This window comes from Emys orbicularis, chromosome 1 (assembly GCF_028017835.1).
Source record: "Emys orbicularis isolate rEmyOrb1 chromosome 1, rEmyOrb1.hap1, whole genome shotgun sequence".
Taxonomy (NCBI): Eukaryota; Metazoa; Chordata; order Testudines; family Emydidae; genus Emys; species Emys orbicularis.
Window position 1 is genome coordinate 70,647,995 of NC_088683.1, and position 26,690 is coordinate 70,674,684.

The window sequence follows — 26,690 nt, forward strand, 5'->3', positions numbered from 1 at the left end:
GATCCTGCAAAAACTTACACACCTGCTTAACTTTACTACCATGGGTACTTATATTTGGGACTATTCAATGAATTTAATAAACTTAACTTAATAAATGTAAGCATGTGTGTAAGTATTGGCAGGATTGAGGCCTAATTGCTTCATGTTCAAGTTTTTTTGACATCCTCAGATGAAAGGTGCTAAGTATAAATTATTATTATTTTATACACCTGTGACTATTTGCAATACAGAGTCCCATTTCTTCTTTAATGAAATGATTGACTAGCATGTATGTATAGGTCATCACTATATTCATCCTTCAAAATATTCATCCTACAGGAGGGGAACTATATCCTGGAAAGCAGGGACTCTGGAAAGGATTTAGGGGTCATAGTGGATGAGCAGATCAAGATGGGCTCCCAGCATGATGCTGTAGCAAAAAGGGCTAATGTGATTCTTAGATATATAAACAAGTGAGTAGGAGTAAGGAGGTGATTTTACCTCGGTATACAGCATTGGTGAGACTGATACTGGAATACTGTGTACAATTCTGGTGTCCATATTTTACAAATTGTTTAAAAATTGAAGAGGGAGCAGAAGAGAAACACAAAAATGATCCAAGGGCTGGAGAAAATGCCTTACACGGGGAGACTTAAAGAACTCAATCTCTTCATCGTATCAAAAAGAAAATGGAGATGTGACTTGATTACAATATGTAAGTGAAGAAAATATGGGGTACTAAAAGGCTTTTTAGTCTAAGGGAGAAAGGCATAACAAGAACCAGTGGCTGGAGGCTGAAACCAGATAGATTCAAATTTCAAATTAAGCTCAATTTTATCAATGAGGCCTGTTTAACTATTGGAATAAACTACCAAGGGAAAAGACGGATTCCCCATCTCCTGAAGTCTTCAGATCAAGACTGGATGTCCTTCTGGAAGAGATGCTTTAGTCAAAGACAAGTTATTAGGCTCAATGCAGGGGTAACTGAGTGAAATTCTATGCCGTGGTTAGCTAGGTGATCTAATGGTCCCTTCTGGCTGTAAAATCTGTGAAGGTCTAAAAAGATGCTGAGTGCTCTCAACACCCACTAGAGGGGGTCTGCACCTTGCAGGACTATTCTCAACTCAACAGAGGTGCTAAGCATCTTGCAGGGGCAGATCCCACAGTCTGGCTCCTGTGGGTGCTGTGTATGCACATCTCTCCTTGTGTTTATTCTCTCTCTTTCTCCATGTAGGGACAGGTAAGCCCTCTAAAATGATCAGACCAACTTCTGAAAAATATTTTAAATATAATAAAAGCATTAATTCAAAATTACCCTGTGATTATTATGAAAATGCAGCATATGCCATGACATGCCGACATAAGAAAGAGGACATGGAATGTTCTTAGTGTAGCTGATTGCTGGACTGATTGAAATCATAACTGTACTTAATCCATTTTAAATATGGTTTTGTGTATTAGAAATGATGCACTCCTCCTAAATGAAAACAAGTACTTTGCTGAAAATACAACTAAATTATCTATGAAAATTAAATAAACTCACGAGGAAGTGCCAAGTAATTCCTTACATTTTTTGCAAAAACAGTTCTAGAAGGGTCTATTCTTCCTTCAATGAACATATCTAACTCTGATTGACAATAGCAGGAGTTAGGTGCATGCAGCCAGTAAAGAACAGAGGTGAAATCCTGGCCCCATTCAAATCCATTGGAGTTTTGCCATTGACTTCAGTGGGGCCAGGATTTCACCGGAGAGCTTTAAAGTGACTCTTCAAAGCACAGAACATGAACAGAGAACTAGCACAAAGTTTCCTGAATCGCGCTGTTCTACATCATTTGCAAAGCTAAGGACCAAATCCCTGGAAAGAGCTCACAGCTCAGCTAAATGGACCATTTGCTCATGAATACAGAGAAACATCTTGGGGCTGAGAGGTGGAATCCTTAGCTCCGCTTCCAGTAATGGAACAACAATTATCACCTAGCCAAATTCACTATAGCACGGAGAACACAAATGTTGCCCGCTTCTCCTTCCCTCTGTCACTGTGGGGTTTGGCATTACTCACAACTCACTGGCCATCCCCCCTGGACTACTCACAATTTACCATTCCCATTCACCAACCATGACCATCTCCCACCTTATAATGTGAAAAGCTCGAATTCTCCCTGCAAGGGCTCTCTGCTTCTTAAACCATTCACACAGAGGAAAGGAGGCTTACCATGGGCATGGACCCAGTAAGCAAAATAGGCCCAGTATACAAATTCTACCTAAAATTGTGAATTTTTAAGAGTCAAATATTTTATTTTGACAGTTAAAATCTAATCTTCACCCAGCTTTTTACCTGTTTAAAGTTAAACTGCCAGCAGCAGCTAAACCCCAAAGATGTAAAAGAGATTTATGTTCTCCATTAAGTAGCAGTCAGTCATTCTGCCTTTAAAGTAAAAGGAAGTGGGTCCAGGTGTTTGTTGTGAAGCATAAAGTTGAATCTCTGGTGTGGTGTGATGTGGGTCAGTTCCAATTTTTATGTTTGTTTTGCATTTTTGAGTTATCTTTGAATTTTTTTAGACAGTTTTTGCAAGAAGGTTCATTAGAAGGTGATAACACAATGGTTCCTTTGTGACCAGGAAAAGCTGATGTCTATCAGCTCAGGAGAAATTGATCCTGGCTGTGGCACAAAATATTTTTGGATCTACTAAGTGACCGTCTGGCCATGTACTTTTTAAATTGCTTAATGGACAGGATTTTCCAGACTAACATTTATTGGAAGAGGAAGATCTTCATTTTTATGAGATTAGTTAATCTAAACTCATTGTAACTCTGGAAAATAGGGCCTTGTCAAAGAGATTCTGGGAGGACCTAGAAAGGGGATGAGAAACAGAAGCCATGCCCTTTAAAGAGTGGTAATTGAGAAGGTTTGGGCACCTGGCCACCTTATCTAGAAGCCATGGAACATTGCAATGCTTGAGGCCTACGTGTCTTCCCCCATGACTGGCCATCAGAGGGGCAGGAATCCAGCAACATCTGAAGACTTGTCACCACCAAGCATATAAAGGAAGTGTCCTAGTCAGCTAATGAGTCCATTACCATTAATCAGCAGAGCTGAGAAACCCACCTGCTGATCCTTTCCGTAGCAGGCTCAACCTCTTCCAAAGCTGCACGAAGCCACAAGAATCACAACAGCCATCTTGCAAAAGGTTGGACTTGTTATTGTACGTATCTATTTTTTGTCAGCAGAGGGACACTTCTGGGCTGACTCAGTAGTCTTGCATCTTTTTTTTAACTCCACTAGGTGACTGATTGCTAGTGAGCGAAAGAGCGTGGGTGTGTGCAGGCACCCATGCATGAGCCCACGCAGAAGTATCTGTGGTTCAAACCCACAGAGGTTAGTTGAGGACAGCACCTAAGGAAGTCATTTCTCAAACATTTAATGACAGCCTTAGCTGGATAATCTCACTCTTTTTAAAAGACCACATACTTGGAAATTTCATGGGGTTGGGATTTTATGTTTAAGTCGTAGGAAATCATTATCTTCACATAAAGTTCTCAATTAAAACTTTATTATCCTGAACTTTACTGGAGTATTTTAAAATATCTTATGCAAATATTTATATTGGGGACAGACTTAAGGATTGCTATTGCTTCCACCTCACCACGGAAATCTGAACAAGTAGCTCATTAGTTGGCATTTAAATTGTAATTTAAATATTAGCTTTAGCTTGGGGTTTGGTTTGTTCCCCCTTTTTGCCAAGCCTTTGGCTAGAGTGCAAGTTTAGCACTGATTGGCATAAGGCCCTATGATTTGGACTGATCGCTTTGTAAATGGCCACCTCCCCAGATTGCTATTTAGAGTTTATATAGGAATTGTTTGCTCTATAGAGTTGTTTGATTAATCTGATAAGAAGATTTACCTGATAATTTGATATGAACCCATTTTATTTCCATTTATGTTATGTTTAATTAGAGTAATTTTAGTGATACATTTTTATTGGTTTTAGTTATTATTTGTTAGGCGTTAATTAACAGTTACAACTGGAAACTGAGTTGGATCAAATATTTATTTATCAGAGGTAACAGTGTAATTAGCAGAGATAATCCATCTACTTGTGGGCCATACAGTATAAGCCCCTACAGTTTTTCTCAACCCCTTTCAGAATTTGCCCTAGAATGTCCAAACAAAATAGAATTCAAAATGTACAAGAGACCTGGAATTTGTATAACAGTAAAAAGAATGAAAAACCCATTGACTAAAACCTGGTTAAGTGTCAGGAATACCAGTGCACTGAAAGGTGTTATGGATGGCAGTGCCCCTTAATAGTGTGCAGATGTGTGCATGATAATTAAGGTAGCAAAACAGTTTCCATTGTAACAATCTATTTTCACATGTTCTTAACTTTCCAAATCATTAACCATTCAGTTTAGAATTCTTCATTCCTGGTCTCCGCCCAGAGATGAACCCCCTTCAGCTATTTTACAGTGGAGATGGGAGAAATTTTAATCTGGATCCAAAATTCAGTCTCTTAACTTCCCCCAAATTTGTGGGGGTTGTGCACTGAGATATGGGTTTTGCCTGTTATGCAGGTAGGATTCAGTTAGGGTATTTGGATCTCTCTCTCTAAAAGAAAAAACTAAGAAAACTACATGGAGAAAACTCAGTGAGTTAAAACAGTTAAAATCACTAAAAGTCAGGACATTAAAATATGGTTCTGACAACAACATTCATTCAACTGCATTGCACGTCTGTTCCTGCTTTATTAAATCTACAGCTTAATATATTACTGAATATGTTGTAAAATCTCCATAACAAAATATATAGGATGTGTGCAATGTGTCTGAATTAAAATTGGTCTTGGAACCATTTGCATTTTCTAATTTTTTGTAATTTAAACTATGCATCCCAAACTCTGCATTAACAAGGTTTTTGTTTTTGTTTTTGTTTTAAATGTGTGGCTATTTTCCCTTTCAGTTACAGTTATTTAATTGAGTTCATTTTTCTCAATATTAACATTAGCGATGAGGTATAATACGTTAAGTGAAGTACTGTAACCAGTGTAACTGCATATTTTGTTTGTTAACGTGCAGGGTCATAGAAATGCCTTATGCTTACCAGTGCTGCGCATTTGGAACTTGTGAAAGCCACTACAAAATCTCCAACCAGTGGAACAAAGATGAGAACAGCAGTGCTGATGATTTCCATAAGAAAGATTCTGGAATGTTACACATTCAAGGTAAGTAGTTTAATGTCACTCTTTGGCTTTGGAACCTACTTTAGGGCCCAGAACACCTCCCTTAAATCAATAGGAATTTTGCCATTAAATTTTATGGTAGTGAGATGTAGCTCTCAAAGTTTAAACAAGAATGTATTTATAATATCCTTTTAAAGCAGGAGTCAGCAACCTCTGGCACGCGGCTCGCCAGGGTGAGCACCCTGGCGGGCCGGGCCTGTTTGTTTACCTGCCACGACGGCAGGTTCGGCCGATCATGGCCGCGGTTCACCATCCCAGGCCAATGGGGGCAGCGGGAAGCCGCAGCCAGCACATCCCTCGGCCCGCGCCGCTTCCTCCCCCCCCCCCCCCCCGCCCCCCATTGGCCTGGGACGGTGAACCGTGGCCAGTGGGAGCCGCAATCGGCCGAACCTGCAGATGCGGCAGGTAAACAAACTGGCCCGGCCCGCCAGGGTGCTTACCCTGGCGAGCCGCGTGCCAGAGGTTGCTGACCCCTGTTTTAAAGAGACACTGTCAAGATGGATCCTCACACCGGAGGCAAAAATCATCCTCTTAATTCAGAGGGGGTGACATGGTGCTGGCCTGTCATCCTACACAATAGATATCCTGCATTTGCAAAGCAAGATGGTTCAGAGCTGGACTGTCACAAGTTGCTGGTGGCCTTAAAAGTAGCAATATGTGTTCTGGGCTACCAAGCGCTGTTCATAGCAGCAGTACATGCTTGGGAGTGGGATAGGGTTGCCATTGCCAACTTTCTAATCGCACAAAACCGAACGCCCTTGCCCCGGCTCCTGCCCCGCCCCGCCCCTTCTCTGAAGCCCCTCCCCCGCTCACTCCATCCCCCCTCCCTCTGTTGCTCGCTCTCCCCCACCCTCACTCACTCCCTCATTTTCACTGGGCTGGGGAAAGGGTTTGGGGTGTGGGAGGAGCTGAGGGCTCCAGCTGGGGGTGTGGGCTCCTGGGTGGGGCCAGAAATGAAGGGTTCGGGGTGCGGGAGGGGGGTCCGGGCAGGGGGTTGGGATGCGGGAGGAGGTGTGGGTTCTAGCTGCGGGTGCAAGCTCTGGGGTGGGGCCGTGGATGAGGGGGTTTGAGGTACAGGAAACGGGGGAGCTGAGGGGTTTGGATTGTGGGAGGGGGCTCCGGGCTGAGGCATGGGGTTGGGATGTGGGAAGAGGTCTGCTGTCTGGGCTGGGGGTGCGGGGTAGGCGGTGAGGCCAGAAATGAGGGTTCAGGGTGTGGGAGGGGGCTCCTGGCTGGGGAAAGGGGTTGGGATGTGTGTGGGGGGGTGAGGGCTCCAGCTTGGGGTGCAGGCTCTGGGCTGGGGCTGGGAATGCAGGATTTGGGGTGCAGGAGGGGGCTCAGCGCTGGGGCTGAGGGTTGGGGCATGGGAGGGGAGTCAGGGTGCGGGTTCTGGGAGGCTGAGCTGGGGCAAGGGATTGGGGTGTGGGCTCTGGCTGGGGGTGTGGGATGATGGGTTTCAGGTGCAGAAGGGGGCTCGGGGCTACGGCAGGTGGTTAGGGTAAGAGAGGGGGGCAGGGTCTGGGAGGGATTTTGGGTGCAGGAGGGGGCTCAAGGCTAGGGCAAGGGGTTGGGGAGGGGGTGCAGTCTCCAGGCGGCACTTACCTCAGGCAGCTCCCGGAAGCTGCAACATGTCCCTCTGGCTCCTAGGCGGAGGCACGGCCTCCATCCACAGGCACCACCCCCACAGCTCCATTGGCCATGGTTCATGGCCAATGGGAGCTGTAGAGTTGGCACTTGGAGCAGGGGCAGCGCGCAGAGCCCCTCTGGCCACCCCTGCACCTAAGAGAGGGAGGGGGGACATGCCGACCGCTTCTGGGAGCCGCGCGGAGCCAGGTAGGGAGCTTGCCTGTTATACCAATAGAATAAAATCCAGCAGGATTTTATTAAGAGGGATAAGGCAAAGATGCCACATTTATTGTAAATATAATGATAAAGCAAAAGATAAAAGTAAACAACGTTGTTTTGACTACTTATTCCTATCACTACTTATTCCTTATACACACACACATATATATATAGAGAGAGAGAGATTCATTCACACAATCATTCATTTAAGTTCTGTATAGGTGTTATAGTTACCAGCCTAGAAGTTGCTCATGCCAAGTTACTGGCCAGGTATCTTGGTCATGAGGATGGAGCCGAGTCTGTGTCAGGTGCACCTGATGCTCCTGGAGGTTGGCAGCAGAACCAGAGACTCAAAATCCTCAGTCTTGAGAGTCCATTCTTATAGGAATTAATTCCTATGTTAGTCTATGGGAGCTGTTTCATCCTGCTGTTGCTGACTCAATCAGCGGATGGCACATTCCTGGTGGCTCCACACTGTCCACAGTTTGTGTTTCTCATCCTTCCAGGTGATGGGGTGGATCCCAGTTTACCCTCCGGGGGTTTTTTGGTCATCCACTTTACACATTCTTCGGCCGATGGATACTTCCTTTCTAGGCTGGCACCTCCCTAACCATCCATGTATATCAAGCATTCATCAGCATACATTCCATACCTTAACCATATTTTAATTTACTGTCTCCACCACTTTCGGGGTGTGTGCTAATTCATTTGGGACTCCCGGCCCTTTAATCACAGAGGGTGGGGGTCTGTCCTAGGAGCCGTTGAATGAAGTGAAAGTCACTTAACGGCTTATAATGTTTGTTTACATTGTATTAATTACTTCAAGAACAAAGTCAATTAACTTGTTTGTAAGTTTTACATAGTAACAAAGTATCTTTCACAGGATAGATATAATCAATGGTTTCTACAGACAGTAGCTTACAAGTTTTAACAGAAGACCCAAGAGATTTTTGTACTTGGTGAAGCTGTTGGATTTTAAAGTGTGGGGAACAAATTATGAGGGGGTCACTGTCACTTGGGGGAATCACTGTTAGTACCTTTTTTAATATCCCTACATAATCCCCCTTTTGACACTACGATATTTATATAATCATTAGTGTCACTTTCTTTTTAACCTGTTTAAGAGAAGGTACTGTGAGGCAACATGTGTTTGTGATTCCAATTTAGCATACATTCTTTTTATCTGAAAACACATGCCACACATACCAATTATACAAATACAATTTAATATCAAGACTACTATCAAGGGGTGTAGCATTACTGATAGGATGCCAGTGGTAGTCGGGGACCATCCCGAGAATATATCATACCAGTGGTAGGTTGTAATTTGTTTCTCTGCAGTGGCAATTCGTAAAATGTCCCCATTGGCATGTATAATATGAATAGTCCGATTTCCTACTTGGTCATTTGTCTGTTTTAAAAATTTGGTCACTTCTTTGCTTTTAATTAGGCTATCAGTAAGATCTTGCCATCTAATTCCAAGGTCAATCGAGAAGTCGGCCAGCTCAGCTGTTAGTGTTAGCTGGGACCTTTTTGGCCGCAGTAAATAGTAAGTGTGATTTCTAGTAAAACAGTACTGACATTGCATTTACATTCATTTACTGGGGGGTTGCTAACACTCCCATCCTCCCAAAATACTTCTTTCCACGAGTGGATACATACACATTGTTCATTGTACAATACTTTGGTGTCATTGTCCAATTCATTCCACATACACGATCCCAATGAAACATCTTTACTACAAGGCTACAAGGCGGTAAGGTGAGGCATACCCACTTTTGAGGAGTTCATTCGGTACAACCCCTAGTGTCCAATAGTTTTCCTCCCTCCCCAGCCCACTGGCTTGAGGTCCGAGGCAGCAGAATGATCCCATGTGTAATATGGGGAGTGGGCTAACCTTCCATACCTTTGCCTCCAGAGACTGTTGATGTGCTATTTTTACAATTATTTCCCCAATTAACAAGTCTGGTTTCACAGTGCTGGAAACATACTGCATCCAGTCATATTGGTAAGTATCAAACAGAGATCTTTTCCTTTGTTTTAACAAATGCATTAAAACCTTAATATTACCCAAAACATTTCGTGTTCCAAAGTAGATAGGGCAAGTATTTGCATTTCAGTGCATCCCATAGCTATAGCCGTTTGCATACAGATCACTGCTGCTCCTACAACACTCCGCCCCTTGATCTATGATCATTACAGTACAGTAGTTGTTGTCGTTGTAAGGCACAGGTGATCTGTTGTAAACAAACCAAACAATTATAACCAGGTGAGTATAACTAAAATCATTACAATTGACTAAACACCAGATATAATATAAACAGAAATGCAAACAAGCACAATTATAATAATTGGAAATACAATAAAACCATTACCATTACAATAATTGGGTACATTGACTAACAAAGTGAGGCATAGCCATCAAACAAATGTCAACCCTAACCCTTAAATACACACAAGAAATAAGATTTGTAGGAGTACCAGTATCAATAACAAAACAACAAAATGCTTATTAGAGAACCTAACAAAAATAAACCTGATGCACTGGGGACCAAAGTCCTTTGGACACAAGTGGTGATTGATAAGTTGGATGGACATGGGGGAAGTAGAGAGAGGAAAAGACATTTGCCCTGTCTAGTGTAGTATCCCCTCTTTCTCTGGACCCAATGCTAGCACAGGACACCACTAGAGACAGACACAGAACATGCAACACAGAACACTGAACACAGACTTTGTCGCGACACTATAACCATGGTATTTTATAACTCTTCAGCTGGCACCAGCTCTCCTGATGTTCTGGTTCAGAGCCTGAAAGCTAGAAGCTTGGAAACAAATTAGCACAGTGCTCCCACCATGGCAGAACCTGCTTAGTCTCTGCCACAGTGTGTTTGGTACTCGGAGCTGCACAAATGCTAATTAAGTGGTGCATTTCTTTGTGAGTTAAATTTTTTTCCATTTTAAAATTCCCAGCCACTTTGCCATGGCCTGGAGGTCTGAGGCAGAAGCAGGCACTGTTGTTACTGTTGCAATGGCATTCTGGCCCTGGGAGGAGGAATTTACCCAAATATCTTTCTTCCCAATCTCCAGAGGGGTCCCAAAAATCTGCCCCTTCTGGGGTCTCAAATGTTCCTTCTTCTGATGTTACTGTTGCTGTAAGATTTGAGAGTGCTGTTTTAACTCTCTGTACCCAACCTTAAGGACATCTAACTGGATTTGGGTACTAATGGACATACATTTTATTTCTCTGCTTTTGCAGCAGAGGCTTGTAAATCTTGGTGCAGTTTTTCATTTTTACATTTAGCCAATAGAAGGAATACCTTGTTACAGGTTTTCCATAGAAGCCAAACTGCAGCTGCTTCCTTTTGTTTTTACAGAGTTTTCATGTACCCTTGTTAAAGTGACAGTCTGATTACACAGAGCCATCTTAAGGCTTAGTGTTTCTAGCAGTGCTTCTTTTTGTTTTGTGCACCTCACCCCTGCTGTTGCTTCAGAGGGGCACTGTTAATTTCTTATTCTTTTACTACAGCTCTCATCCGCTATTTTGTTACACACACACACACAAAAAACAACTAAACAAACAAAAAGAATCCAGAATTTCTCCCTATTCTCCTGATTTTGATTGCCCTGCTGCAGTTACAACTTTGTTTTTTTAAATTTTGTAAAGCACCGAGTTACCCCTTAAGGGTTAAATGCCAAATCCCAAAAGCCAGCCAACACTGATTACCTGTGTCTGGCAAAAAGATCTGTTAGTTTTGCAACTTTGAATTAAATAGTTAAATGGATTTTTAGTGGCATTATTAAAAACAAAACAAAACGAATTTATCTTAAACCTACAAAACAGGAGTTTTACAAACCAGATGTGTTGGTTTAGGTTCTTAGAACCTTACATATTTCCACAAATAGATACATACACATTTTCTTTTCCTTAACATCTCTTCTACATTGTTGTTTTTACATAGCTGTACATAGATTAGATTTCCTTCATACATTTGGGTCAGTTAAGTTCCAATAGAACCCCCTCACGTTTTTGACAAATTTGACTAAATTGTTCATAGTCAAATGATTTCAAATACCTGGATTATTTACAGACATTCCTTTGGAAAAGGGCCCATTTTCCCTTCAGAATGGCTGCAAAGAAACCAAGAATTCCTTTTCTCTTTAACATGGTACTTTTTAACATTTTCACAAAGTTTAACTGCTTAATTCTTTCCAGCCTCTGTAGAGTTAACTTTTCAGGGTCTTTCCTTAAATTACTGTTTATCTCCCAAAAGGACACCTTTATCTATTAGATTTTACCATTTTAAGTATTGTTCCAGGGATTCATGCCTGCACTTACTGCTTTCTTACTCCTGCCACTATGCCCTTAAGGCTTCCAACCAATTTTCCAATTTTTTTATCTGTTGCTTGCCTGCTTGTCTGGGCCTGATCCTGCTTTTTTCAATGAACCTTTTCTTTCCATGGGCACAAGCTTTGTTCCACTACCAATTTAGCAAGGAGGGTGGGCTTCTCAACCAGCCCCCACACTTCCTGGTCCCTTTCCTTAAACATTTCTTTCAAAATTGTGAAATGACCACAATATCACTCACAAAAAAACAAAACAAAACACACAACCACACTACACTGCCCAAATTCCTATATTCTTCAGAGTTTGGTTTAACAGAACAAGATTTGTATCTTATGATTTTAACCCACTCTGGGCCAGAGGGAGAGACGCTAAGTTTCCCTCTGTATTGCTCGGGCTTCTACCACCGAGGGGTCATACACCAAATATTAAAATCCTTCCCAGGATCAGAGCGAGAAACACTAAGTTCTTCTCTTTACAGGCTGTTAGGCGGAGGTAGCTGTCATTACAAGCCTCCCACAGCAGCCAGATCCCTGCAGCGTTTCTTTTTGCTGCATTTGGGGGTTTACATATGAGGATATATTGGGCCAATCTATCCTCTAGATCCGAAATAGAGCAAGCATCTGCAAGGGCTTGTTCAGTCCAAGGACTGTGCCCATATCTCTGAAGGATTTGTTTAAAGGGTGTTATTTCTTTTACAAAAGGTGAGGTTGGAGCTCCTTCAAACTCCATTCCTCCCTCTGAGACTGTTCTCCCTTGTCTTTTCTTAAACATTTTTAACACGTGTATAGTTTCCTTTGTCACCCCTGAACCCTTGCAGCGAGTGACACAGCCTAAATTATCTTATCCTGCTACCCCGATCTCGTTCAGCGAGCAGCTTTACCTTGCCCTATAGGCTCTTGTTACCCCTGATTTCTCAGTGAACACTTTGGATAAGATTAATTGTAGCTTAAAAGTTTCTGTGAGCTCTTTTATGAAGCCTCTACCCTCCGGAGGTCAGTAGGCTTTGGTTAACCAAAAATAGAACCGCTCTCTATAGAGCCGGCTGTGTGCACACCAATGTTTACAATACCTGAGGCTTTTTTCCCAATATTCCCCCTTTCGCAATTCTCCACCAAAATGTTATACCAATAGAATAAAAACCAGCAGGATCTTATTAAGAGGGATAAGGCAAAGATGCCACATTTATTGTAAATATAATGATAAAGCAAAAGATAAAAGTAAACAACGTTGTTTTGACTACTTATTCCTATCACTACTTATTCCTTATACACACACACACACATATATAGAGAGAGAGAGATTCATACACACAATCATTCATTCAAGTTCTGTATAGGTGTTATAGTTACCAGCCTAGAAGTTGCTCATGCCAAGTTACTGGCCAGGTATCTTGGTCATGAGGATGGAGCCGAGTCTGTGTCAGGTGCACCTGATGCTCCTGGAGGTTGGCAGCAGAACCAGAGACTCAAAATCCTCAGTCTTGAGAGTCCATTCTTATAGGAATTAATTCCTATGTTAGTCTATGGGAGCTGTTTCATCCTGCTGTTGCTGACTCAATCAGCGGATGGCACATTCCTGGGCACATTCCTGGTGGCTCCACACTGTCCAAAGTTTGTGTTTCTCATCCTTCCAGGTGATGGGGTGGATCCCAGTTTACCCTCCGGGGGTTTTGGTGGTCCACTTTACACATTCTTTGGCCGATGGATACTCCCTTTCTAGGCTGGCACCTCCCTAACCATCCATGTATATCAAGCATTCATCAGCATACATTCCATATCTTAACCATATTTTAATTTACTGTCTCCACCACTTTCGGGGTGTGTGCTAATTCATTTGGGACTCCCGGCCCTTTAATCACAGAGGGTGGGGGTCTGTCCTAGGAGCCGTTGAATGAAGTGAAAGTCACTTAACGGCTTATAGTGTTTGTTTACATTGTATTAATTACTTCAAGAACAAAGTCAATTAACTTGTTTGTAAGTTTTACATAGTAACAAAGTATCTTTCACAGGATAGATATAATCAATGGTTTCTACAGACAGTAGCTTACAAGTTTTAACAGAAGACCCAAGAGATTTTTGTACTTGGTGAAGCTGTTGGATTTTAAACTGTGGGGGACAAATTATGAGGGGGTCACTGTCACTTGGGGGAATCACTGTTGGTACCTTCTTTACTATCCCTACACGCCAGCCCCGCTGACCAGACTTTTAATGGCCCGGTCAGTGATGCTGACCAGAGCCACCAGAGCCCCTTTTCGACCGGGCGTTCTGGTCAAAAACTGGACACCTGGCAACCCTAGAGTGGGACAGAAGACACACAGCCCATTAGGGTTATAAAATGTGGTGAGCTACATGGCACGAAAGCATGTGGCTTCTCCTAGCACTACCTAGGTGCCAAGGAGAGATTCTGACCTCCAGAGGCTGGAGTGGTTAGATCAGGAATCGGCAACCTTTGGCATGCGGCCCGTCAGGGAAATCCGCTGGCGGGCCGGGACGGTTTGTTTAATTTGTTTAAATTAAAATGCAGAGCCCCCCAGACTGGTGGCCAGGACCCAGGCAGTGTGAGTGCCACTGAAAATCAGCTCGCGTGCTGCCTTTGGCACACATGCGATAGGTTGCCTACCCCTGCCTTAAAGTAACTTATCACAGCCATTTCCCTATATTCACTAAGGAACTTAGTCTCAGTCTAAAGTCTCAGGAATTTTCTCCCACAGATGAACGTGACTTTGAGGATTTTCTGCTTGACTTTGAAGAAGATTTGAAAGCTCATCATTCGGTGCAATGCACACCCTCTCCAGGTATGGAACTGCCAGGCAAATAGGAGACCTGACAAAGTTTCCCTTGATGTCTGAAACGAAGAACTGCTAAACTGTCCCTAGAATTAACTTCAGATCCATTTCAATAAAATTGCACCATATTTTGCAATAATTTTGGTGGGACAAAATTATTAGCCCACAATATAAGATTGAAGCCCATGAAACTGTTTGTTAACTACAATAACAGTGTATCTCTATTATACATTGGCTCCTGTGACTGCTAAACCAAGAGTTTCTCTCTGTATCCTCAGATAGGTCTTATCCCTCCTTTTGGTATAACAGATCTGTGATCTCAAGTCATTGGTCTTTGTGTTCATCAAGAAAAAGATGATGATAGACCAGATTCTGTGCTTAGGCACTCTAGTGTAAATCTAGAATAATTCCATTGAAGCCAGTTGAGTTACTTCAGTTTTAAACTACTGTAATAGTGCAATTTGGTCTAATGTCTAGGTCAGAGGCAAATATCACTTATATTGCCCTGAATAGACATTCTCTACCAAATGATTCCCCAATATTAGCATTGCCTCTCTAGAACAGTGTTTCCCAACCTGAGGTGTTGTAGATGGGAGAAGTGGAGACAGAAAAAAACTGTATGATGACACTTCCACTAAATGCTTCCTTTGCTGCAAGGAAAACAGCAGGTATCTCCTGGAACGTCTCTCCCTGCTCCAGTGCCAGCACCCAATGTATGGACACAGCTTACCTCTACATATTGGGAGGCCCAGGTAGCACCCCAGGCTTATCTTCTCTCAGAGCCTAGCTACTCTCAGAACACCCAGCTCACGGGGAGAGCACATGCAGCCTAAACCCACAGATCCCTAGTCAATACCACAGCTCCCACCCCAGACAGCAGGAAGCCTCCTCTTCGCATGAGGAAATGAAGCGGGGGGGAAAGAAACCTGAACAGAAAAAAAATACACCAAGAAAACAGACAGGGGAGAGAGAGAGAGAGATTGAGAATGGACGTTAAAAAGGGACGGAGTGTTCTGGGTCATGATGGACAGAGGAGACAGGAAATGCCCATCCTCCAGTCTTTTTGGGAAGCACCAACAAAAGAAGGTTGGAAGCCACTGCGTAGCAGTGGGTGCTGGAGAAGGTGAATACTCTTTCTCCCTGTGGTGAGAAGAGACATGAAAATTAGGCAGGGTTTCAAATGTTGCAAATTAATCGTTCACTCTCACGTATTTCCTCTTCCCATTTCTCTTGTCCTTTCAGGTCCCTTCAAACCATGTGACCATCTGTTTGGTAGTTGGCTAATCAGAATTGGAGTGTGGACCATAGTGGTTTTGGCATTTATTTGCAATGCACTGTTAACTGCAACAGTCTTCAGATCTCCATTGTATATTTCCTCTATAAAACTTTTAATTGGACTGATAGCCATTGTAAACATGCTAATGGGTCTGTCCAGTGGTGTATTGGCCAGCATGGATGCATTAACCTTTGGCAGCTTTGCTCAATATGGTGCTTGGTGGGAAAGCGGAGTTGGTTGCCAAGTCACTGGCCTTCTGTCCATTTTTGCTTCAGAGACTTCCATTTTCCTCCTTACCCTGGCAGCACTCGAACGTGGGTTCTCTGTAAAGTATGCTACAAAGTTTGAAACAAAATCCTCTCTTGCTAGTGTGAAAATAGCCATTTTCTTTTGCTTTATGTTGGCCTTGATAATTGCAGTGGTACCACTTCTCAGTGAGAGCAAATATGGGGTGTCTCCGCTCTGTTTACCTTTGCCATTTGGGGAACCCAGCTCTATGGGCTTCATGGTAGCATTGGTCTTATTAAACTCTCTTTGCTTTCTGGTGATGACTGTTGCCTATACAAAACTGTACTGTAGTTTGGAGAAGGGAGAACTAGACAATATTTGGGACTGTTCTATGATCAAGCACATAGCATTGTTACTTTTTACTAATTGCATTCTCTATTGCCCTGTGGCCTTCTTATCTTTTTCCTCCTTACTAAACCTCACTTTTATTAGCCCAGAAGTGATTAAATCAATACTCCTAGTGATTGTCCCACTGCCCGCATGTCTAAACCCACTTCTTTATATCCTTTTCAATCCACATTTTAAGGAAGATCTGGGAAGTCTCAGAAAGCAAACTTTGTTATGGAGCAGATCAAAACATACAAGTCTGATCTCTGTTAATTCAGACGATGTAGAGAAACAGTCCTGTGACTCAACACAAGCCCTGGTAACCTTTGCAAGTGCCAGCATATCGTATGACGTGCCTACCAGCAACTCACTAATGCCATCATCTTATCAAATGACAGAAAGCTGTAATCTTTCATCAGTAGCATTTGTTCCATGTCACTAGTTTCAGGGGCAAAAACAAATGTATGTATGTTTATACATTTTTCAAGCCGAAATGTAAGAGTGGGTGTGTGTACACGTGCTGGGGAGTGGGGTCAAAGGTGCTCTTGATTACTGTTACACGCATCTAAACAAACCAGCTAATAACAAAGAAAACAAGCAGCAGGCTGAAATCCCAACACATGAATCCTGTCAGCCTTTTAGGAAATCTCAAAACCAATCTTGTTTGGGATGAAGAGGAAGAGTGAAAGCTGCAGGCATGTATACAGTTGGTTCGGTTGTTCTCTTAGAGAGATGCCAGTCAGAAAAGGCATCTGACAGTCAAGAGCAAAAATAGTATATTGAAGAGGTGAATTTTCTTGGAGGCATTGCCATTGTTTTAATTAATTGAGCTTGTTGAAGTACAGAATTTAAAATGTTAGGAACAGGTTGCTCCCCAGATGGGGTTGGTCAAGTTCCCTCCGTGCTTTTTTAATGCTATGATTATTTTTTAAAAGTGCCTGTCTATGGCTTTGATCCAGCAAGGTATTTAAGCATGTGCCTGACTTAAAGCACATGAGCAATCCCATTGAAGTCCAACAAAGTTTATGGAAAATAGATCTTGTCAAAGTAATTTGATACTATTTTTGATGAGTTTGCAAGTTTGGTTGATAAAGATAATAGTGTTGATGTAATATACTTACTCTTGTAAGGCATTTGACTTGGTACTACACAACATTTTGATTATGAAACTAGAACCATAAAAAATATCTGTGGCCAAAAGGGCTAATGCAATCCTTGGATATATAAATAAGGGAGGATCAAGTAGGAGTGGAGAGGTTATCTTACCTCTGTATTTGGCACTGATGTGACCAATACTGGAATACTGTGTCCAGTTCAAAAAGGGTGTTGAAAATTTACCAAGGGTTGTGGTGGATTCTCCAGCAATGGAAATCGTTAAATCATAATTGGATGATTTGCTACAAGAGATGGTTGAGTTCAATTACAATTATTGGACTTGAAGCAGGAATTAATTCAGGAGGTTTTGTGGCCTGTACTACAGAGGAGGTCAGACTAGATGACCACAATGGTCCCTTCTGGTCTTAAATTCTCTGAATCTATGAATCCCTTGCTGAATCAAGGCCTATGAAGTTGTGTATCTCAGAACCATCACAATTAGAGAGGAAAGCCCCCTGATATTTGCCCTCTCTACTTTAAAGAGTCCCAGGCAATGGGCTCCCATTGTTTCTGTCTGAGACTAGCACTTACCTTGACTAAACTATATTTGGGAGTTCTTTCAATCTCATTTTCTCATAGATGTCACCTTTCCTTTCATGAGCAGATCAAATAAGACATTGCTATGCATGGATCCAGATTTTGTTGGTTTTTTTTCTAATGTTCCCTGAGCAACAATGTTTAATGGTCCAGTACCTGCTTCTTAGTTTAAAGGCCACTCTGCTCTCCAGGTGGATAAAACTGCATTTGGACAACATTACCTAACTTAGATGAGCCCAAATAATTAAGATGATCAATTACAGATGGTCTCTGATTTTCATGTTACATATGTACCTTCCTGGCACCCAAAGGATGGATTTTCATGATGAAAATCTGTTGCGAGCTGTGGACATACCTAGAAATGCCAGTGTGAATGGAGAAAAAATATTTTTTAGTTTTGAAGTTACAGATGGCATCAGTTGACTTTGGCTGACATGTGCATTCTGGAAAAAAATGAACAAATGCAGAAATTATGTCTGGTAAAGCTGGCTGCATGGTTATCTTAATCCTCTATCTCTTGTGGCTTTTGAAGCAGCACAGTATACAGCTACAGAATGATTCCTGAAATCACTTTGGATTAAACAGAGTATCAGTCAACCACTGCACAATACTTATTATCATGTTTATTTAGCTTTATTTTAACTGGGGTCCATCTGTGCTGCACTGTTTAATGTCAGTGAAATTTCTCCTTGGCTTGCTATATTTAAAAAGTTTGTAAAATGGTTTGAGAAGCAAAATAATGTTATAATTCTAAAGACTAGTTAAAGAAAGTTACTTTTATCAGAACTTTCATAGCTTGCAGAAAGTCCAAAACAAAAGGCTACTATGGGTCTTTTATTTTTATAAACGATTTTTGAAATATTTTGATCAGATATTTTAACTTGAAATTGTTAAAATTCATTTGCTTTTTTAAAAAATGTGTAAATATAGAACTGTATTTATTGCTACAATAAAATACAACCACACTAAAGGGCATGAGAATAAGCCATGTACAGTTTCATACTGATATTTTCTATATTTTCTATTGTCTGCTCATATATTTTACTAAATTCACCATCTGTATATATTATCTGTAAATGTGTAGCGATTGTAAATAGATTATGTACTTTCTTTTCTATCGGTTGTTCCAAATATATGTAATTTGTAATAAAATTTGTGACTAAACAGAAAAAGGCATTTCATCAGGGTCTGCACTAGTTCACTAGAATAAGATCTCTGAGGTATGTCTACACTGCAGCTAGCCTGTGTCAGTGTGTCTCAGAGTTATGGGGCTCGGGCTGTAGGGCTATAAAACTGCAGTGTAGACGTACCCTGAAGTTCTAAACCAGAGCTTAAATTATAGGTATTTCTGTCTTGTTAGGGGTCCAGGAAAGCATCACCAATCTAAAATAGTATTTTATTTCAACACAGACCGAGCCTCTTTACCTAATATTCTCCCTTATCTATCAGTCTGAAGCCAGAAACCTTTTCCCCTGACTATCTTATATCTACATTCTCTTCTCTATGGGACAGCTCAAAGCTATTCTGTACTATGCACACACACACCACCCCTATTTCAATAACAAAACATAGGTTTGAGCAGCCCAGGTTACATTGCAGGTTAAAGCCTGGATGACTGAGGCTAGGTCTACACTACCCGCCTGAATCGGCGGGTAGAAATCGACCTCTCGGGGATCGATTTATCGCGTCCCATCGGGACGCGACAATCGATCCCCGAATCGACGCTCTTACTCCACCAGCGAAGGTGGGAGTAAGAGCCGTCGACGGGAAGCCGCGGAGGTCAATTTTGCCACCATCCTTACAGCGGGGTAAGTCGGCTGTGATACGTCGAATTCAGCTACGCTATTCGCGTAGCTGAATTTGCGTATCTTAAATCGACCCCCCCCCTGTAGTGAAGACGTAGCCTGAATAAGAGGGAGACAGTGGCAGGGAATCAGAGCCCAGTATAGAGAGCACGTCTGAATTCACTGTCAGGCTGATTGAGGAGGAGGAGGACCCCAGAAGACATGCCAGCACTGGGATACACACTCGTGATTAGGGACAGTGTTGGGTGATTATTAATTATTATGATTGGCAAATAATTTAGCTGCCCAAAACTTCAAGTTTTGACTGAACTGAAAAATAAAAACGTCAGCAATATCAAAAGGAAACATTTTGTTTTGACCCAAAGTTTTATTCTTATTTCAGGCATTTGTCAAAAGCCAAGGAGAATTCACGAAATGGCTGAGGGGAAAGGAGGTGGCAGAAACTTCCTTTACAACCTTTTGCCCAGTGGGTAGGGTGCTCACCTAGGATGTGGGAGACCCAGGTTCAATTGCCCCCCTCTGCCTGATCTGAGACAGGAATTTGAAGAGGGGTCTCCTGCCTCTCAGTAGAGTGCCCTAACCACTGAGCAATGGGATAGTCTGATATGAAGGGGGGGGGGGAAGCTCCCACAGTCTCTCCTGTTGAAGCTGTTCCACTTTGTATAAACAAACAGTGAGGCAGGGAATTGAACTTGTGTCAACCACATCCCGGGTGAGTGCCCTAACTGCCAAACTGTAGAGTCTTCCTTTTTCTCCCCCCTGCCTCAATGACTGTTCATTCTCATGATAGTGGCAATTCACAGTCAGTTTCAATTTATCCCAACAACATTTTTTTCAATTTTTCGGTTCACTGAAAATTCAGGAAAAAAAATTGTTTTCAGTTCAACTCCGAATGATTTTTTTTCAGACCTGCCAGCAGACGTCAAAAAGTACATTTATTCACCAAGCTCTAATGAGGAACCACTGCACAAAATAGTCGTGTGCACTTGGCTTCTCAGGTGTATTGATGTTGGGCTGAATAAAAGTGGAATACAGGCAGCAAAAAGAGATATACAAGGAGAACGACAGAAGAGCGAAAAGAGGACAGACAAGAAGGAACAGAAGAAAGCAACGTACCAGAAGAGACATAACACTGAGTAAGAGAATTAGGGAGCTTGAGAATATTCTGGCAGGCACTTGGCCCATGTGCGAAGCAGCTACAAAGATCAGATTTTAGAATGGCAGGTGCTAGGCATAAATGATAGAAAAATGAAAAGCAACTCTAGTGTTGATAATGTCAGCGAGTTTGGCCAGAAAAGCTAACAAAGAAATGAAGCTTGAGGAGGGATTTGAAGGCAGAGAGTCAGGTTGTGTGGGGGACAGGATCAGGAAGGAGGAGGCACAAGAAAAAGGTAGAATTGTTTGTAGGAGACGAAAACCCGAGGCATGACAAAGTGGATTGAGGTGGCAGAGCTCAGGGCATGAACCAAGGAGGAGGGGGCTTTGAGGAACAAGACATAGGTGGAACCAGAGTTGTGCAGAATATGAAGGTGAGGCTAGGGCAGGGGTGAAAGTAACTTACAGGATTTACCAGTACTCTCAACCGGGAAAGGCATGGCCTCAACCGGAAGAGGCGGGGCCTCTCAAGATTTAAAGGCCCTGGGGCACCCGCTGTGGCTGGGAGCCCCAGGGCCTTTAAATCAACCTTTAAATCAACCCAGCTGCAGAGGTGGCTGGGAGCCCCTGGGGCTCACGGGCAAATTAAAGGGCCCGGGACTCCGGCCGCCACGGAGCTACGGGCCCTTTAAATCCCCACTGCAGCTCCAGCGGGGATTTAAAAGGCTGAAGGGAGCTCCAGCCCGGCCGCCGTAGCTGCGGGCGGGATTTAAAGGGCTCGGAGCTCCCCGCCACTGCGGGGAGCCCAGAGCCCTTTTAATCCCGGCCTGCAGAAGCCGGTGTGGTCCGGCACGGCATACTGGCTCTTGCCGGTACGCCGGACCGGCTTATTTTCACCTCTGGGCTAGGGTGACCAGATAGCAAGTGTAAAAAAATTGGGGCAGGGGATGTGGGGTAATAGGCACCCATATAATACAAAGCCCCGAATATCGGGACTGTCCCTATAAAATCGGGACATCTGGTCACCCTAGGTGAGGCTGAGGAATTTGAATTTGATGTAGGAGAGTGGAAGGCAACATAGTGATTTAGAGAGGGGATGAAAATGGTCAGCTCAGCAAGTAAGGAAGAAAGTTTTAACTACCTCACATTGAGGGGATTGATGTGAGAATCATGGAAACTAAAAAAGAGGGGGAGGTTCATAGAATATCAGGGTTGGAAGGGACTTCAGGAGGTCATCTAGTCCAACCCCCTGCTCAAAGCAGGACCAATTCCCAACTAAATCATCCCAGCCAGGGCTTTGTCAAGCCTGACCTTAAAAACCTCTAAGGAAGGAGATTCCACCACCTCCCTAGGTAACCCATTCCAGTGCTTCACCACCCTCCTAGTGAAAATGTTTTACCTAATATCCAACCTAAACCTCCCCAACTGCAACTTGAGACCATTACTCCTTGTTCTGTCATCAGGTACCACTGAGAACAGTCTAGATCCATCCTCTTTGGAACCCCCTTTCAGGTAGTTGAAAGCAGCTATCAAATCCCCCCTCATTCTTCTCTTCTGCAGACTAAACAATCCCAGTTCCCTCAGCCTCTCCTCATAAGTCATGTGCTCCAGCCCCCTAATCATTTTTGTTGCCCTCTGCTGGACTCTTTCCAATATTTCCACATCCTTCTTGTAGTGTGGGGGCCAAAACTGGACACAGTACTCCAGATGAGGCCTCACCAATGTCGAATAGAGGGGAATGATCACGTCCCTCGATCTGCTGGCAATATCCCTACTTATACAGCCCAAAATGCCGTTAGCCTTCTTGGCAACAAGAGCACACTGTTGACTCATATCCAGCTTCTCGTCCACTGTAACCCCTAGGTCCTTTTCTGCAGAACTGCTTCCTAGCCATTCTGTCCCTAGTCTGTAACAGTGCATGGGATTCTTCCATCCTAAGTGCAGGACTCTGCACTTGTCCTTGTTGAACCTCATCAGGTTTCTTTTGGCCCAATCCTCTAATTTGTCTAGGTCCCTCTGTATCCTATCCCTACCCTCCAGCATATCTACCACTCCTCTCAGTTTAGTGTCATCTGCAAACTTGCTGAGAGTGCAATCCACGCCATCCTCCAGATCATTAAAGGTTGCAGTAGTTGAGGCTGAATGTACTAATGCATGGGTCACAATTTAGCTGTTGGGATGGAAAAGAAGGGATGGATTTTGGAGATATTACAGAGGATTGAATAAAAGTGTGGGAGAGAAGAAAAAGAAAAAAGGAGCCAAAAATGACTCCAAGGTTTTGTGCCAGATTAACTGGGAGGATGGGGGTGGTATTATTTTTGCTTTTTTTGCACTAGCACTTAGGGGTCCCAGTCAGGGATCAGAGCCCCATTGTGCTCGGCGCTGTGCACATATGTAACAAAAAGTTGGCCTGTGCCCTGAAGAGTTTACAATCCAACTATGCTGGAATTATCAGCAATAGCAAAGGAAGGGTATTAGAGGGAGGAATTGCAGTTTTATCACATTATTATTAATCATTTATACAGTGGTAGCCCCTTCAGGCCTCCCCCAATTCAAGCCCCAATGTGATAGATATTGTATTAAGTTTGAGTTGGTGGGTGGACACCCAGGCAGAGTTGAGAGAAAGTTGCAGATGTGTGACTGAACAAGGAGAGTGGGGTAGTCAGCACAGAGATGGAAAGGAAAGCCATTAGAGAGGATGTAGTCAGCCATGGGAAAGGAGGAGAGGGACAAGGACTGAGCCTAAAGGACATTGATAGAGAGAAAAAAAAGGTGAGGAGAAGCCCCAAGAAAGCTGTTGCATGAAAAGTACTGCGGGATTCAATATTGAAACCCAAACACAGGACTCACAAGTCAGTCATAGCTCTTACCTAGGCTGTGTTGCAGCCCGCTCTGATCTCGAGCTCTGGTTACATTTTTGTTCCTACTGCCCTACTAGTACCTTTCCATCCTGAATTCTGCAACCAAGTAGCCTGTATGTATTATCCTGTGAAACAGCCCTTAACCACATGTAAGTGCTAAATATTATAAGCACCCACAATCCCTCTTTTGTTTTTGAGCATTCGGCTTTACAATATTTGACATGTCAGAGAGTAGTTCAGTGATATTCTGTGTGCGTTGTCTGGAGTATTGGGACAACAATATCTTACAAAGGCTGTATGGCACGTACACATAATCATCAGTCTAAGATTTTATAGTGAAGAGTAGGTGTTGCCGGAAATATATCAATAGTTGACAGTTAAAAGAAATTATAGAGTCTTCAGATCAGGAAAGTGGAAAGGACACATGAAAAGTCAGAACAAAAAACCAAACCAAAACAGGCCTATAACAAACAAGTTCCTATTTCCAGCCTCATTCAGGTTGAATGATGGCCCAGATCCTCAGCTGATGTAAATGGACATAGTTCCATTAAATTCAATAAAGGGGCACTCATTTACTCCAGCTGAGGATCCGAGCCAACATCTCTCCTAACAGCAACAACCACCCTGAGTTCTTTCTGCGATACACGTATATCATCTGCACAAAGGTTCAAGAAACAAATCCTCCATTCTCGAAGTACATCTCAAAAAACAAATAACTAATTCAGCTCTAGTTCTATATTATCTAAACTAAGCTCAGGAATTTGATCCAAATCTGTAATAGTAATGACTGATGCAGTCTCAAGCTGCGTTAGATTAGCTCTCCTTTTAAAGGAGAAGGCCAATTTATCCATGCTAAAAAAATAAATAAAATCGAAGCATTCATGTACCCAACAGATGGAAGCATACATGGGAGAAAACACAGTATCAACATCAAGAACATCTTGTTCACATAACGAGAATCACAGTCTTCTGGTTCAGTGGCTCCAGAGATCGAGGAAACATGAGCACTTCTCCCCCATAAAACAATTTGTTGTGGCACTGTCAAAATAATCTAAGGATCCAATCTCGGTCACAGGAAAAAACAAACATTAAGAGTATTCCTCTTGAGAGCTGGCCTGAAGCCAGAATTTCTAAAAATCTCAGTCACAGACTAAGAGTCCACTTAACAACCCCATATAATCATTTCACAGGTGGCAACACTTTCCACTTGTCAAGCAAAAAATATGCCTTCACTAACAAGGGATAAAATGTCCATCTGTGAATATTAAGACTTCCACTAAGTAATTTGGATATATGTTCTGAGGAGCTTCTCCAACCAGTTTAGGAATTCTCAAGACTCTTATATAATTAGTACTTGAATGCAGTTTCAAACTTCTCAGTTTTCCTCTGGAGTCAGAATTTATCTGTAATCATTGTTTTGACAGCTGCCTATACAGTTTTTAATTGGATCCCCTGCATCTCAGCAGCCTTCTCAAGACTGGCTATAGATTTCCATGCAACAATCTGCAGAGTTTCCATTTAATTAAATGATCTTTTTCCCTAGAGAAGAACCTCTCCCATCTACCTAACAGAGTTACACAGTGACTGGGAAGGTTTCACTAATAAAAGCAGAAGTTTCACTTACTTAAGCCGTAGCCTTGGTTAGTCACGCAGCGTTCTCAGCTTTGATATGGGCTGCCTTCTTCCTTCCACCATCTTGTAAAAGAAATGCAGAAAGTCTCATATGGGTGAGCAATCCTAGGGTAAGAATCAATCAGCTCAATGCAGAGGTCTGCAACCAAAGGGGGCTTTCACCACTCTTCTCCTAGCACTTAACCATCAGTCTGTAGGCAAACACATAAAGGGGCAGAGGACAATCAAGAGCTCGTGCCCTCTGCTGGAATGGTGAGAACATATCTGAGGGTACGTCTACACTACTTTTGAGTTTGGATAGCTATACACACACTAGCTTTGATCAAGATAGTGGACTAAAAATATCAGGAATGGTGGCACAGGCTAGCTACCTGAGTACAATCCCATCTAAGACCCTAGGTATGTACTCAGTCAGCTAGCCTGTGCTGCTGCAAGTGCCATACGCCTACACTGCTTTTCTTAGGACACTAGCTCAATCAAAGCTAGTGCCTGTATAGCTACCTAAGCTAGAAATTATCCCTCCAGCTGCAGTGTAGATATACCCCTAAACCACAGCACCCCAACCCAAACGATGGTGCTGGGGTGGATGTATACTTATTAAGTTATCTTACACTGCAAGATCATCATCAGCTGACTTCAAAATTTTGATATATTTGCCTGTACCCGGCCCTGAGGCCTTACTGAAGGCCTCGAGGTCCTACCACACCCTGTCCTAGGAAAGAGCAATAGAGGTGAATCCTCCAAGCTGCCTAGAGAGGCTACAGGGAAGCAGCCAATCAGTGACAAGCAGGTTCATATAAAAAGAGGCTGCTGGACAAAGGAGTTCAGTTATTGGCTGGAGGAATAAGGATGGTGCTTCTGGCTGGCTGTAGGGCTGGACAGATTGGTATTGGCTGGAGTCAGGCTGTAAAGAAGGTACTGGGGAAGTGGCCCATCAAAACACAGTAGCAAATAGTTAAAGAGAAGCAGCAAGGGGCTGCTACTTAAGGATTTCTGGGTTGGGACCTGAAGTGGGGGGGACTCAGGCCCGCCCACTATCAGTACAGTTGAAGTGGCTAAAATCCTGAGCAAGGGAGTAGCCTGGAGACGGGCTGACAACCTGGAAGATGGTCAGTAATTGTTGAACATTGTTACCCCTGGAAGGGGACTGACCTATAAATAGTGTCCCAGCTGGGGTACCAGGCAAAGAGTCTCTGTGGAGGAAACCCTGAGGGCACTGTTGCATATCACAGCAGGGAACAATACTTGAGCAAGCCCACGAGAGGCTAAGAGACACTTTGAAAGCTAGTCCAGGAGGGGCAATAACCAGGATACTGTGATAGGTCCTGTTGGACTGATTGAGAACCTCAGCCTAAGGACATTCTGTAGGTGAAAGCACTGCCAGCAAGGTACTGTGATAGGCCCTATTGGACCATTTACTCCAGAAAGGGGTCTGTTTTGTGTTTGTTTCACATACAGAGGGCTGAGTCACTGAAAAACCTGCCTGAGAAGGTTAACTGCATGCAGTAATGCAGAGGGAGTGC

At 43.0% G+C, this 26,690-nt stretch overlaps 1 protein-coding gene across 1 annotated transcript in view; it reads left to right on the plus strand.

Annotated features, from left to right (window-relative positions):
- Positions 1–16,524, plus strand: part of LGR5 (leucine rich repeat containing G protein-coupled receptor 5) — a 134,520-nt gene extending 117,996 nt beyond the window's left edge. The window contains exons 16-18 of the mRNA XM_065406449.1: positions 5,053–5,198; positions 14,117–14,200; positions 15,434–16,524. Coding sequence (XP_065262521.1) covers positions 5,053–5,198; positions 14,117–14,200; positions 15,434–16,524 — 1,321 coding nt within the window. The remainder of the gene's footprint in view (positions 1–5,052; positions 5,199–14,116; positions 14,201–15,433) is intronic.
- Positions 16,525–26,690: the final 10,166 nt, after the last annotated feature.